Source organism: Zalophus californianus, chromosome 3 (genome assembly GCF_009762305.2).
Source record: "Zalophus californianus isolate mZalCal1 chromosome 3, mZalCal1.pri.v2, whole genome shotgun sequence".
Lineage (NCBI taxonomy): Eukaryota > Metazoa > Chordata > Mammalia > Carnivora > Otariidae > Zalophus > Zalophus californianus.
The window spans coordinates 14848428-14864111 of NC_045597.1; the positions used below are offsets into that span (position 1 = coordinate 14848428).

Below are 15684 nucleotides of genomic sequence, written 5' to 3' on the forward strand. Positions count from 1 at the left end.
GGGTCAGGAACAGAACCCAGTTAGCTCAAGCACCTGTCGGTCATGGTAAGGAACTGAAGTCTTTCCTGAGTATGATGGGAAACCATTGAGGAATCTTGAGGAAGTGAATAATCTTTAAAAAGATGACTCTGGATGCCATGTGAAGATTTGGTAGCAGGCAGACAAGAGTGGAAATAAGATGAACAGTTAGAATGCTATTGCAGTAATCCAGGCAAGAGATAATGGTGTCTTGGACTAGGTACTGGTGGTAGAGATAGTGAGGCAGTTGGCACATAATATTTGTTACAACTCTAGTCAATAGGATTAGCTGATCAATTGTATGTGACACAAAATGTAATATCCTTAAATTTTAGCTTGAGTGGCTTGAGTTGATGGTGTTGTCTTTTTTTGAGATGGGGAAGTCTAGATGAAGAGAAGATTTGGACACATAAGGGATCAAGAATTAAGTCTGTACATGTTGGAAATTCCTGTTGGACATTCAAGTGGAGATGTTGGATTGACAGTTGAGTTAGTGTAGAAATGATTTCAGGGTTGTTGGGGCATTTTTAGAGTCAGACACTTTGAGAGTTACCAATATTCTATATAATTTAAAGCCAAGAAACTAGATCAGATACCGCAGGAGTGAGTTGGGTGAGAGAAGAGGCTGAAACCAGAGCCCTGGAACATTCCAACATGTAGAAGTATGCAGGCAAAGGATGATCCAGTAAAGGAGACAGATGGAGCAGCCAACGAGTTAGGAAGATAACCAGGAGTGTGTAGTGTCCTGAAAGTCAGTCGGAGAAAATATTTCAAGGAGGGAATGATCAACTATGCCAGACGTTCCTGAAATTAGGCTTCATAATTGACCATTTACTTGTTAAGGTGGTCACTGATGAGAATTGTTTCAGTGTAGTAGTAGGTATAAAAGTAAGCTAGATTGAAGAGAGAATGGGAAATCAAGAAATAGAGATAGTATAGGTAGCTCTTTTAAGAAACTTTAATTTTACCACAAACAGAAATATTTTGTATTTAGAACAGGACTTGAGGTCAAGAATTTCTCAGTTGGGGAGATGTCACTGTTTTGTATGCTAATGGACACAGTCCATCCAAACAATGAGAAAGGATGATACAGGGAGAGGGGAGCAGAGTTAGGAGCAAAGTTCTTGAGTAGAGAAGAGGTGCCAGGGTCCAATGGACAAGTGTTAACTGTTGGTCTTAAAGAACTGTTCATCTGTTTTAACCAGAAGGAAGGCAGAATGTATGGGCACAGTTGCAGAAGGGTAGATTTATTTGGTGACAGCAGGATGAAGTACTTCTAATTATATTCATTTTCAAAAGAAATTCCGGTCATTGCCAAGTATTAGAGTAAGAGTAGGTATTATTAGAGGTTTGAGGAAAGAGGAGAAAATGCCACATATTTTTTATTATTCTGAGAGTGAGCAAATGAATTAAATATATGAGCATGGGAAGGTCTCTGAGGGCCCACTGGATGTTAGTGACCCAAATTGAAAATGAGATCAGTATTAGTTGCATGTTTTTCTCTAGCTGCATTAACAGTTTGGTTCTAGTTGCAGAGGAAGCAGAGTTGTGTTTAAACAGAGTTGGGGATTTGCCAAGTGAATATGAATTCAGGGAAGCATTCAAGGGCTAAGCATGGAAGGTTTTTGTTGTGGTAAGGGACTTTGTGGTGTAATTCATATAGGAGGAAAATTATGGGAGGTACAATGGGCAGTAAATAAGTGGTGGGGCGGAGGACTGAAAGCGTTGGGTAATGGTTGGTCTGGTGACACTAGGTTGCATGAGCTGGAAATTCAGGAGCTTGTGGTCAGAGACAGGATGACTGAGATGGAGATTTTGGAAGTAAGCAGGATCTAAGGCCGCACTGTCCACTACTGTATCCACTAGCTAAATGTGGTTCTTTAAAATTTTAAATTAAGTTAAAATTTAAATTCTGGCATGTGTGGTGATGAGCACTGGGTGTTATACACAACTAATGAATCGTTGAGCACTACATCAAAAACTAATGATGTACTATATGCTGGCTAACTGAACATAATAAATTTTTTTAATTAAATAAATAATTTAAATTCTGTGCCCCAGTCACGTGTTAAGTGCTCAGTGACCATCCATGGCTGTGGCTGCCATATTGGACAGTGCAGTGGAACATTCCTACCATCGTGGGAACACCCAAGAACCTGTTAGAAATTCAACATTTAAGGCCTCACCCTGGATCTTCCAAAGTAGGAACTACATTTTAACAAGGCACCAGGTGATAGCACATTAAAGTTTGATAAGTACTGATAGGGAGAAATGTGTCTTAGTGTGAAGATGTGAAGAACCTATTCGTGGTTTATTTTCTGTGAATGTTCATATATTTGTTTACTTTAACCAAGGATTACGTGTGTATTTCAGAAATAAAATGCATTATTACTAAATTGGTTTTGTGAGTTTGGTAGAATGAGGTGAGATAGGGTATTTCTATTTTAGACAGTTGTTTTTACCAAGTGTACCAAATGGGGGTACTGAGTTCAGAATTTTATAAACATTTGTTTCATTTCTTTAATGTTAAATTTTATTTACGTTGATGCCCCCTAGCATATTACTAATCAATAATCCACCTGAAATTTTCAAAAAATGAATGGCATATGATATCTTTTGTAACAAGATGTACAGATACTGTAATTGACTTGGCAAAGAAATATTCTTTTTTAGTGTTGCAGAAGAAAATAGTACTTTGAAAAATCATGATTTAGAATAATTTCAAATTTTGCATTAATACATTAAAGCAGGCTTTAAGAAAATGATTTAATATATTTTCTCTTACTAATTACATCCTTCTTAATCTATGCTTTAGGGGATGGATAAGAATGCTTTTGAGAAAAAATATAACACTGTTGGAGTGAATATTTTCCAAACTCATCAGCTGTTCTGTCAAGATGTACTTAAATTGCATCCTGGAGAAATAGGTATTGTCAGCAATGGGAAAGTAAGTAGAAAAAGCAGTTGTTCACTTTTCTCATGGACCTATGATAGAGGGGTCTCAAATTTGTTTCTATCACAACACACCAGCTGCAGCACTTGCAGAGGACTGGGCTGCTACGCTAGACACACCACACAGGTCTCAGCATGAATGAAAGGGCACACTACCGCATCCCCCCAGTGACGGCAACATTGAATGTGGTGGGTAAGAATGCCTCATGGGGATAACTTTTGTTTTGCTCTAACACAAGTGTTAGAACAAACAACTTAGTATCCACTACAACACTGAGACTGAGAACCGCTGTTGCTGTGGGGGTAGAAAGTACGTTGTGACACTTTTTTCTTCTTTTTTTTTTTTTAAGTTTTATTTATTCATGAGAGTCAGAGAGAGAGAGAGAGAGGCAGAGGGAGAATCAGGCTCCCCGCCTAGCAGGGAGCCCGATGCGGGACTGATCCCAGGACCCTGGGATCATGACCTGAGCTGAAGGCAGATGCCCAACCATCTGAGCCACCCAGGCGCCCCCGACACTTTTTTCTTCTTATAGCTTTTCTCTACAATTGTTAACTTCCAAAAGTATTGAATTGTTATTTTTGAGGTATAAAGTAATAGTTATTAATGTAATCATTAAAATCTATAAGAAAAGTCACTCTTACTCCTACCCTCCTAATAAAATTTATTAATAGTTTATTGTTTTATCTTCTAACCCTTTTTTTCTACTCTACATAGCCATGTCTGGTTTGTAAAAATATATAATTGTAATCCTATTATTTATATATATATATATATATATATGTATATAAAATTTTATATCACTTTTTTCTCTTGGTACATCAGAAACATTATTCTCATTAATTGGAGAATCTTTATAGAACCACAGAATTCATGATGAGATCTACTTATTTTTTGAGTATGAGAATCTGGTTTTATTTCTCAGGAATGATTTAAGTTTTAAAAAATTGAATCTGGTGCTTAGATTTATTAAGATATCAACTAATGCAATGTGTTTGACATACCTTTGCTTGAACTACCAAATTATATGTACCTAAATTGTCTTCCAAGCTATAATACACTCTTAACGTTTTCTTTGTTTTCTACATTTTTTTAAGGTTTTATTTGAGAGAGAGAGTGCATTCATGAGCAGAGGGGTGGGAGGGGAAGAGGAAGAGGGAGAAGCAGGCTCCCTGCTGAGCAGGGAGCCCCACAACGTGGGGCTCAATCCCAGGACCCTGGGATCACAACCTGAGCCGAAGGCAGACGCTTAACTGACTGAGCAACCCAGCTCCCTGTTTTCTGCATTTCACTAATGTTTTATTACCATATCATTTTCCCTTAAAATTATGCTATTCTTTCTTACTTGAATCTATAAACACTAGGAATTAGAGAATAGTGAGGGACTCATATTTGCAAGACTTCCCAGATCAAATATATCTGCTTCAGTGTAGCGGTTTTCAAGCTAATTGCATTAGCTCCTAAAGGTTCATCTTTGTGCAGTGCTGTTTTACAAATCAGAGACAACAGTTGTCTTATAACAGTAATACAAAGTATTTGTGAATTTGATAGTGAGGTATGTGGAAGCCCAGAAATTGCATTGCTTTTTCTTTTTAACAGTTGCTTTGGGAAGAAATGTAGCTTTTTAGAACAGTTTTATAGTATGTGGCTATCTTTGGCTCTGTCTGGCATTTTAAGGGATAAAGAGTAAAAAATTACACCTGATGTATCTAGTACCTTGCCTTTTGGTAATACATTATGAAAAAGCTCCCCTATGTTTTCTTTGTCATTGTTTAATGTAATTTATAAGTTATCAATATTAGTGATAACAAATGTTAGTTATAGTTATGTTTATTTTTCCTAGAATAATGGTTTCTCCTCATTTTCCTTGAAATTTACAAAAGTAATCAGATCTAAGGGCACCTGGGTGGCTCCATCAGTTAAGCCTCCAACTCCTGATTTCCACTCAGGTCATAATCCCAGGGTCCTGAGATTGAGCCCCGTGTCAGGCTCCACGCTCAGCTCGGGATCTGCTTGAGTTCTCCCTCTCTCTCTAAATAAAATCTTAAAAAAAAAAAATTCAGATCTTAATTTTGCACCAGCTGTGAACCAAACATTCTTCTAGGTTCCAAGAGTATAGTAGTGAACAAACATGTTTTCATGAAGTTTATATTTTGGTGGGCAGCAACAGAGAACAAATAGCATCCTTATTGATAAGGTGTCATTTGGAGAGAACCAGAGGAGGTGAGGGAGCACGCCATGTGGAATATCTGGAAGAAGAATGTTCTAGATAGAGGGAAAGTAAGGGTAAAGGTCCCAAGGTGAGATGATTGCTGTACGTTCTAGGAATAGCAGGTACAAAGAGAGTGGTCTGAAGAGAAGCTCCGAGAAGTAGCTTCCTACCAGATGATGTAGGGTTTTATAGACCATTTAGGAACTCCTGCTTTATGCTGAATGAGTCATGAAGCACATAGTTCTGGACAGAGGACTGACATCTGACTTATGTTTTATTTGAATCTCTAGTGGCTGTTATGTTGAGAATAAACTGTAGGGGATCAGGAAGCCAGTTGGGAGCTATTTCAGTATTCCAGGGGAGAGAGGCTGGTGGCTTGGACCAGAATGGCTCTCGTGGAGGTAGTGAGGAGTGGCTGTGGGATATATTTTGGAGGAAGAGTGAACAGGAATTGCTGACAGACTTGATGTGGGATGTGAGAGAACTGTGTAACTGGCAGAGTGGAGTTGCCCTATATTAAGGTGAGGAAGTCTGCAGACAGAGTGGGGTTGTTGAGGAGGAGTGGAAAGGGAAAGAGAGTTCGTTCTGCATGTAGGAAGAGTTCAGTGGTCAGGTCTGGACCTCCCCCGAGGCTTGCTGGGTTGGCAATTGAACGAGTGAGTTGAATTCAGGGGAGAGGTTGGGGATGGAGATGGATATTAAGTCAAATTATGTTGACTTTTGTGTTCATAGAAAAATTATAATTTTATCATTTTTTATTTATGGAACGGTGATTCAAATTGAAAAGTATATCTGAAAAGAAGTACTGTGGTTTATGAGCTGTCATTTAATACTTAGCTTATTACTCTGTCTCAGAGTAATGCTTAGAAAGCACAATAATCACAGCAATTGTAGCAGATAGTTACAACTCTGAAACACATAGTTCAGTGCTTGAAATCTGACATTTTAGAATCAGTCTTCATTCTGAACCTGTCCAAATGTTTGTTAGAATTGGTATAGACTCAAAGTCCAATTGTTTAATGTAATGATTAAAACTGGGGGGCAGCAATCATCTATACTTTCTTACTATATGCTGAAGAATTAAAAAATTATATATTTTAGTATGAAATAAAATGCTAAATAACTGTTACTATAATTACAATAAATTTACTGTTATTAATTTACATGTTTACAAATTGGTGAAAGACGAGGGGTAGCAGAGGGTAGAGAAACAAGCAAGGCCTTTTTCTTAGCCAAACAAGTCTGGATTCAAATTCCAGTTGCACCATTAATTATATGACCTCTATGAGACTTGGTTTGGAAAAGTCATTTGGACAGAGGGAATGATGATAGTCTATTTTACAGAGTCATCAGAGATTAAATATACTTTTAAACCTAAAGCACATAAAACAGCCACAGGCAGTAAATTTTCAATAAATATTCCTGTTTTCTCTTTAAGTATTTGAAGACTGTCATAAGTAATGGATATATTTTGTAGTCTTGATTTGCATTACACTTGATGAGAGAATAGAATCAAGGCCAGTTGCTGAGACCCCCATGAGTGTAGAGAGATTTTTAGCTCAGTATATGGATGAACACTTTGAGTTTTCTAAAATATTAATGAGCTGTCAAAGGAGGTAATGCATTTCTCTTACAACAGTTATTCTGTATAACTGAAAAATCACATTTCCAAAGTGTTGTAAAGAAGATGGATAGGTTGGGTAGGCACCAGTTTAATTGTGTTTTTACAGGATTTCCAAGTTCAATGTTCCTTTTTCCCAACTTGGACATTATGTGAATTTTATACTATTTAAGTTACCTTATTCCACAAATATTATGTTCAACTTTAAGTAGAAGAATTAAGACACAAAAGAATCAAGTTTCTCCCAGCTGTTTCCCACTGTTCTTACGTAAGTGAAACAGAACCAGTTCTCTGGTGGATTTAATCAGTAAAGATAGCCAATCTAATTAACCCCTTAAAAGAATTTGAGATTATATTTCCTTTTTCTTAGTTATTAACGAAAGTGCTACAATCACTAGAGGTAGTATAGATAAAATTCAGTTCTTTTTCAGGCCTCTGCTAGTCATAGTCCATAAATACAACATTGAAAGTGCTTTCAAAGTATCTTAAAAGGAGTACCAAATCTTAAGGCAATGAAATGTTTATATATGTACTTTTGGTTTTATTGTGCCCATTTTTTGCATCTTTAAGAGCCCGTGTTTTATGTTTAAAGTGAAACATGGTATTTGTCCAGCTGGAATGCTGACATCCCAGCTCATATCATCTGTGGTATGTGCAAATGAGAAGAGATTCAAGAACTTTATCAATTTTTAGAAAATATTAATTTTCTAATGCTGATGAAGGAAGGGCAAGTGAGAAAGTCTGCTACAACCATTCATTCTGGTCTTTTTACCACGAAAAAAAAAATACTCTGGACAATATACTTTCCAGTTGTTTGTCATAAAGTGTAGTTGTTTAGTGCATAAGACTATGTCAGGCTCACCTTCCACATAGGGCTTCTGTTCATAGTATGATGACTCTACATACTAGTTCCCTTAAGGAGTGCTAATGGTAGTCGAATTGGTGGTCACTGTGATGGAATAGCCATCCTACGAAGTTGGGTACGTGGCAGTTTGACACCTTGCCCCTCTAGAGTTACTGGTTTAAAGCTGACCTGCATGACCTTGCTGGGCTCCAAACCATTATACAGCATCAGTTCGATGAAGATGGGTTGGTATGTTTAATTATGTGAGTTGTCTCTTGTTTTTGGCTCTTTTATGCCTTGCTTATGTACTAATTTGTATCGACATAGTGTAGACCGCAATTTATAGGTGAATAGAAAAGCAAATTGAAAATAAAAGATTTATAAAATATAGACACTTGCTTTCATAATTTACCTTAGGATGGAAAGCCTTTGGTTTTTGGAAGCATTATGTTTCAAAGTAAAACTTCCAAATGGAAATAATTTACTCCTTTTTTATTTTGTCAGTTTGATTTTGGTGTTTATGCAGATGTTATTTGTAATATCATAAGTGAGAAACATTTTTCTCTTCTTTGTTTCCCAGTAGATTCAGTAAATGGTGGGACTGATAGCCACCATCTGTTTAATCTGTAATCGGTTTTTGCTTAAATATCTGATGAGAAAATATTTGTCTCAAACTGGTATCCTCTAGAAGGTATACAATAAAACTATTTTCATTTTAAGTTCTTAGGACCTTTAGATGAAAATTTCTATACAGAAGATTTTTACTTCTTGGAAAAAATAACATTTACTAATCTAGTAGAGAAAATTAAAGGCATTGTTGAAAATATGGAAATCAGCTCAAAGAAGTAAGTATTTAAAATCATAAGAGCAATTCATTTGGGGGGGTGCAATTTTCATCTTATTTTTTCTTTTTAAGATTAGAAAATGTTTCAAATATGTACATAAGATATAATAAGAGATATGTGGAGAATATTTAAATAACGAAAAGCATCCATATACTCACCATCCCCACCAAACCATAGATGTTAATAGTTTTATTTGCCTTGGATCTTCCTGTCCTCTTTGTTTCTTACCCACCCAGCCAGTCTCCATCCTCCCTGAGTGGTAACCATCTTCGTAAGTGTTGTATGCATGATTCCATATTTGTGTTTATGCTTTTGCTTCTTATGTGAATATCCATGATCAGTGTTGATGTGTTGAATGCCTGACTTTTATAGAGAAATGCTATTTACTGTAGGCTCCTTTGCAACTTCTGCTGGAGCTTTATCTACGTTCATGTATGTAGAGCTGGTTTCTTCATTTTAGTTCCTTTTTAGTGTTTCATTTAATGAATATACTGTAGTTCATTTATAAAGTCCAATACTGAGATATGGTTAACTTGGCTTTAGTTTTTTACTGTTACAGAAATGCTATAATGAACCAGCTTTAAATGTTTCCTTGTGCAGGGCGCCTGGGTGACTCAGTCAGTTAAGTGGCTGCCTTCAGCTCAGGTCATGATCCCAGTGTCCTGGGATCAAGCCCTGCATTGGGCTCTAGCCCCGCATCGGGCTCCTTGCTCAGCAGAGAGCCTGCTTCTCCCTCTCCCTCTGCCTGCCGCTCCCCCTGCTTGTGCGCTCTCTCTCTCTCTCTCTCTCTGTCAAATAAATAAATCTTTTAAATAAATAAATAAATGTCTCCTTGTACAATGTGAGTTTCTCTAGAGCACAGGAGTGTTACCATTGGGTTGTAGGGTATGCATGTCCTCTGCTTTACCAGATACTGTTAAATTCTGTCCTTTAAAATAGTTGCGATAATTAACACTTCCACTAGAAATGTGAAAGTTCTGTTTTCCCAAGTTCTTACCAATACTTGGTGTTATCCAACTTGTTAATTTTTTCTATCTGGTGGATGTGAAATTGTGTCTTTTTTAATTTGCTTTTCTTTGACTTTTAGTAAAGTTGAGTTTTCATACAATTATTTTCATTCATGTTTTCTCTTCCATAAAATACTCATACATGTCTTTTGCTTAGCTATCGGGTTATTTTCTTCTTTTAATGATATATAAATATTTTCTGTGATTCTGTATACTAATCTTTATCAATTATATGTGCCTCATGTATTATATTACAGTTTGTGACATGGCTATTTACTTTTTTATTGTAATTTTTTACCAGATACATAGACGTTTTTAATTTCAATATCAAAGTATTATCAGGATTTTTCCTTCATAGTTTGTCTGTGGTCTGCGCACACAAGTGTGTGTGTGTCTGTGTGTGTGGGATGTATAAGAGTTTTCTCTAGCCTGAGTTCATTAGGATATTCTCCTTTATTTTCCTCTAAAATTTTTCAATTTTTCATTTTTTACTCGTTTATATCTTTAATTCTTCTTGGGTCTTGTTCCACTGGTATACTGTCTCGTGCGAGTCCCACACTCCAGTTACCACAGCTTTATGATAAATTGTGATACTGGAGAGCAGAAATTCTCTCTTCTGCCTCTTCTTCAAAATTATGTTGACTGGTTTTGGCTACTTGTTTTTCTGTATAAATACGATTAGGACCAGCATAACAAGTTCCATAAAAAATGTTCCTGGAATTTTTATGGGAATTTGTTTGAGTTTATAGATTAGTTTAAGGAGAATTGCCATCTTTATATAATATTAAATTACCCATCTATTAAATATAGACATGTATTTGTATATAGCTATATAAATGTATAATACAGTATATACAATTTAATATATGTAAAATAACAGGTATATAACTGATGTATGTGGTATATAATTGTGGTATATGATTTATATATAAACATATATATGAGAATATGTAGGTAGATAGTTACATATACTTACTTAGTGTTCCTTTTGGGTTCTTCAGTGAAGCTTCCATTTATTTCCCATGAGGTCTTACACATGCATTTTTGGATTTATTCCCTTGTACTTTATGCTTTTAGTTCATATTGTAAATGGTGTATTTTAAATTACATTTTCAGATTGTTTAATGCTAAATTACAGGAACAATATTAGGTTCTATATCGATATTCCTTGCTTGACTCTCAATTTTTGTAACATTTTTTCTAATATTAGACACTCCTGTCATTTGTGAATTTTAACAGCTTTGTTCCTTAGCTTCCAGCTTTTAAACATCTCATTTATGTTGGCCTTTCTCTTATCTTAGTTTGCTTAATTTAGTGAAAGATATATCTATTTAACTAGACTTACTACTTTACTAATTTATTTTTTTAGTTTTCATATATGTGGATATAGGACATGGCAACCTCCCAATTGTTTTTGTTTTGTTTTTATCAGTTTCAGTTCTTTGTTATTTCTCTTTAATCCATTTTCTTTTATAAACTTCTCAAGTTGAATTCATAGCTTATTAATATCACATTTTTTCCTTATATATCCTTAAATTACCAGCTTAAAGCATCTCTCTAAACACTTAGTTGTATCACGTAAGTTTTAAAATATAAATATTTCATTATGATTCAGTGCTAATATGTTCAAATTTCTGTTTTGATTTTTTAACATTTATTTTTTAGGATGTTTTAAAATGTTTAAAATTGTCGGCTTCATCAAGGCAAAATTCGTGGTCCATTTTATTGTTTTTATCTTCTCTATATAGAATTCTGCCTAGATCTTGTTAGGTACCCAGGAAATATTTATCAAATAAATAAATGAATAAGATGTGCTTTAAATTTTTTAAAGGGCACAGTGTGTGATTTCCAGTTTGTTTTGGACTGTGATTAGCGAACATGGTGTATGAACCAGTTATTTAGCATTTATTTCTCTGAATTTTGTGAGACAGGGTTCATTCTTACCATTGTCTCATGCTTGATTTTTTTAAAGGCATATTCTCTAATTATGTGGAAGATTTTATACATGTCTATTATATTGAACATGCTGTTTTTTTTCCCAGCCATCGAAATACTGAATACCTTGTTTTATCTGTCAGTTACTAAAAGAAGTTTGTTAAAACACTGCTAGAATTATGGATCTATCATTTAATTCTTATAACTTTGCTAATTTTTGTTTAAATATTTTGAGCTATAGTCATATATACCCTGATTCAGAACTGTTACGTTTCTGGTGAATTGTTCCTTTTATCATTATATGAATTACTCCTTTCCTAGTATTCATTTTGTCTTAAAGTCTGTGGCATCTTATATTTAAGCCACATCAGTGTTCTTTTGGGTTAATGTTTTTCTGTTACATCTTTTTCTGTTCTTTACTTCAGAGTACCACTGCATCTTGTAGCATACAGCTAGGCTTTGCGATGGTTCCTGCCAGAACTCAAAGTTCTGATTCTTAGTCTTGAATACAGAATTCTGATGAAGATGAAATGGATGTCCTTACTTAATCTGTCATTTAGGAAGTAATTCATCAGCTAGGAAATGATGTTACTATAGAAAATTATAAATAAGTCATAAAGTAAGGGCTTTTCTACAGTAAAGAGATAATACCCACAGTTATTTTCAGGGCACCTGGGTGACTCAGTTGGTTAAGCGTCTGCCTTTGGCTCAGGTCATGATCCCAGGGCCCTGGGATCGGGCCCCATATCGGGCTCCCTGCTCCTCAGGGAGCCTGCTTCTCCCTCTCCCTCTGCCTGCCACTCCCCCTGCTTGTACTCTCTCTCTCTGTGTCAAATAAATAAATAAAATCTTAAAAAAAAAAAATCCACAGTTATTTTCAAGTGGAGTAAAACTTAAAGCTTTAAAAAGAAAAAAGTTACAATTTTTAGTTAAATAATTTAGGTCCTAGTATATGTTGGAAAGTATATAATTCAGTAGTTTTTAGATTTTGTGACTATATTGTTAACATTTCAGAGCTAATTTTTTAACCTTATTTGGTAAAAAATACAGTTTTAAGTAGGCTTGAGAAGCTATTTCAGCTACTTTTAAAGGTGCATTTCAGACCAAAACGACCATCCAAACAATAAAAACCACTAACATTAAACTATAAGAACATCCCCTCTAATTGTCTGAAGTTGTCACATGCACACACACAATGCTAAACAAGTCGTGCTGTGGTTGAATAAATTCATAGTTGCTTTAATATGAACATATGCTTAAGATCCGCGGCCTTGTTTTCATGCTTTCCAAGAGTTGGCGGCCTAGGAAGGTAGACTCTGGATGCAGAAGGCGGAGTCCCTGGAAACACCCCCAGGAGCACATGGTGCATGTTCCTGTTGCAGAGTGCTTACTGCTTGCTCGGCTCTCAGAGAGGTCCCCACTCCTCAGACAGGAGGCGTGGAGCTTCTCGTGCCTGTTCCCCTCTTCAGCTCTTGGCAAAAAGAGAAAAACCAACCTGGATACCACAATATTCAGAGAATCTACAAAAACGTTGTTTGGGCCCCAAATTTCCTTTTCCTCATTTCTTCTTCTCTCGGTGCATCTGGTCTCCTTGAAACATGGGGAGCATGTTTGACCACATTTCCTGCATTGTGCCTCCACTTTACATATTAGAGAGTATGTAGCTGATAAAATACCTTTGAGGGAGTTTAGAAATAGAGATTATAGAGACTGGTTTCGATTAATTCATTCATTTTATTTATGTTTATTAAGTGGCCATTAAGCAAAGTCCTACATGTCAGAACCTGATAGTCCAGTGAAAAATGGTATAGTAGACACAGGTTCTCAACCACTCGGAATCTAAATTTCTTTATAAGATGGAAATGCTTATTTTTTCTTTTCTCTTTCCTTTTCTTTCCAAAAACTTGTCTTAAAGTTCAGCCAACATTTTCTGCCCCAGTGTATCAATGAACATATAATACATTTCCTCCATCATGGATTTTCAAATTTGGTTATATGTAATCTAGGTATTTGTTTTATGCGGTTTTAATTAGTTTTCAAACTAATTTGTAACCATTTCTATGGTCTGGACTTCTTAATTATTTTAAAAACTCCCCCTTTTTGGTTCTTCCTGCCCTTTCTTTCCTGTGTGGGCCCCATTGCTTGGACACATAACCAGCACTCAGCAAATATTGCCTTGAATTGAATGATTCACCAAATGCTTATGGACACTGCTGAGAACACCAGTTACAAGTGTTTAAAGATCATATCAATGATAAGGAAAAGCAGGCTGGTTTTTAAAGCAACAGTCCTCTTTAAACTGACAAATTTCCAACAAGTTTGGAAGAAAAGTTATTTACATAAAGCTTGTCTATTGGAGATATTTCAAATTCAATTTCCTTTTCTCAGGGCATTAATTGTGATATGAAATGTGGACCTTTCTCTGAAAAACTCACACATTGTCTTGTTTATCTAGCATGAGCGACCTTGTTATGAAAGCTGATGCCCTTCTTTCCTCTTTGCCTAAACGTGCATCTCGCCATGATATCACATTTCTTAGAGAGAATCACAGGTAAGAACATGATGTCTGTGTTTTTCCTGTCACTGCATCCCATACTCAATTATGGCTTCCATTTGTATTTATAATATAGCAAAATTTAAAGTAGAATTAAAAATTGTTAGAGAAGAAATGTATTTGACAAGATTAGGAAAAGAGATTGCAGTTAATTATATATTCTAGTAAATAAAGGATGATGTGTAAGGATCTGAAGCTTCAAGTAAATTCTATCTAGTATAATTTGTTTTATTATCTTTCTTGTTCAAGATCATTTGGAATTTTTGCAGTGTCTTGGGATTATCATTATATATAAATAATACGTTTATATTCTCAACGTATAAAAGATTCAGTTACTAAAGAATTCTGATTAATAAAATGTAGACACGGGGGAGCCTGGCTGGCTCAGTCGGAAGAGCATGCGACTCTTGATCTCAGGGTTGTGAGTTCAAGTCCCACACTGGGTGTAGAAATTACGTAAATGAATAAATAAATAATAAAATGTAGACATGTACAATAACGTGTCCAAGATGTGTTCAATGGAACACTACTCTGAGATGTTGACACATATATTCTGAGAGGAAAACTGTTCTCTGGTCAAGTTTAGAGAACACTGCATTCTTGGGAAGGGATAGGGAGAGATTCTCAGTATGCATCAATATATTAACAGTTAAGAGATGTGATCTACTTAAAGGTGAAAAGTTCATTTTTGGTTAATTCAGCAGTTGTGCAACTTATCCATGGAACACTTTTTGGTTAAAAATTTATTATTTCATGAAGATTAGATTTCCGAAAGCAGCCATCAGAGAAATATTGTTTTGGGATAATAAGCTAGTGTGTAATTTCACTATATTACACAGTTCCTCTAAGATAGTCAAAATGAAATTCACCAAGCTCTGTCTACATACGTACAATTATCTGTGTCCCCAGAAGAGAACCTTTTCTGTTGTTTTTAATTATGGACCACATAGAATTGGGAAAAAAAACAGACATCATATAATTAAACTATAGGCGTGTTTTATTATATGTGATCTTTTTTTTAATATTTTTTATTTATTTGACAGAGAGAGAGAGACAGGGAGAGAGGGGACACAAGCAGGGGGAGTGGGAGAGGGAGAAGCAGGCTTCCCGCCGAGCAAGGAGCCCAATGCGGGGCTCGATCCCAGGACCCTGGGATCATGACCTGAGCCGAAGGCAGACGCTTTACGACTGAGCCACCCAGGCGCCCCTTATATGATCTTTTTCTAATCACCGCTCCTATAAAACTCAACTGAGACAAACACTTTAGCACAGACTCAGAATGGCTGACACTCTCTTGTAAGTTTGCTGGTTTTATGGCAGATGCCATCTTAGGTTGTTCATGTGTACCTCCAGCAGTAACACTGGCTTCAGCCGCGGGACATCTGTCTTTAGAGAGAGGTCTTTACACACACACAGGAGTAAACTCGGGGAAGATTACTTTCTAAAGAAAGTAGCACTGTTGGAAAGGAAGTTTTATTGTTTTCAGATAGCTGAGATTCAGTACTTGTATTTTTAAACACATCTCCTGGAATTCTTCTTACAAACATCTTTGACTTCTGCATACCATGCGCTGAAATAATTTAACACAGATTACTCAAAATCGTCATTGTAAACATTAGTCACTAGACTGTTCCATGAAGCTATATTATACTTACGAATTTTGATACATTTGGAACTTGTGCCTGTGTTAAATGTCTG

At 35.8% G+C, this 15684-nt stretch overlaps 1 protein-coding gene across 3 annotated transcripts in view; it reads left to right on the plus strand.

The window, feature by feature from the left end:
* UGGT2 (UDP-glucose glycoprotein glucosyltransferase 2) overlaps nt 1-15684 on the plus strand; it is a 170348-nt gene that overhangs the window by 105884 nt on the left and 48780 nt on the right. For all 3 annotated transcript variants that reach the window (XM_027588084.1, XM_027588085.1, XM_027588086.1), the window contains 3 exons: nt 2834-2965; nt 8366-8490; nt 13888-13983. In XM_027588084.1, coding sequence (XP_027443885.1) covers nt 2834-2965; nt 8366-8490; nt 13888-13983 — 353 coding nt within the window. The remainder of the gene's footprint in view (nt 1-2833; nt 2966-8365; nt 8491-13887; nt 13984-15684) is intronic.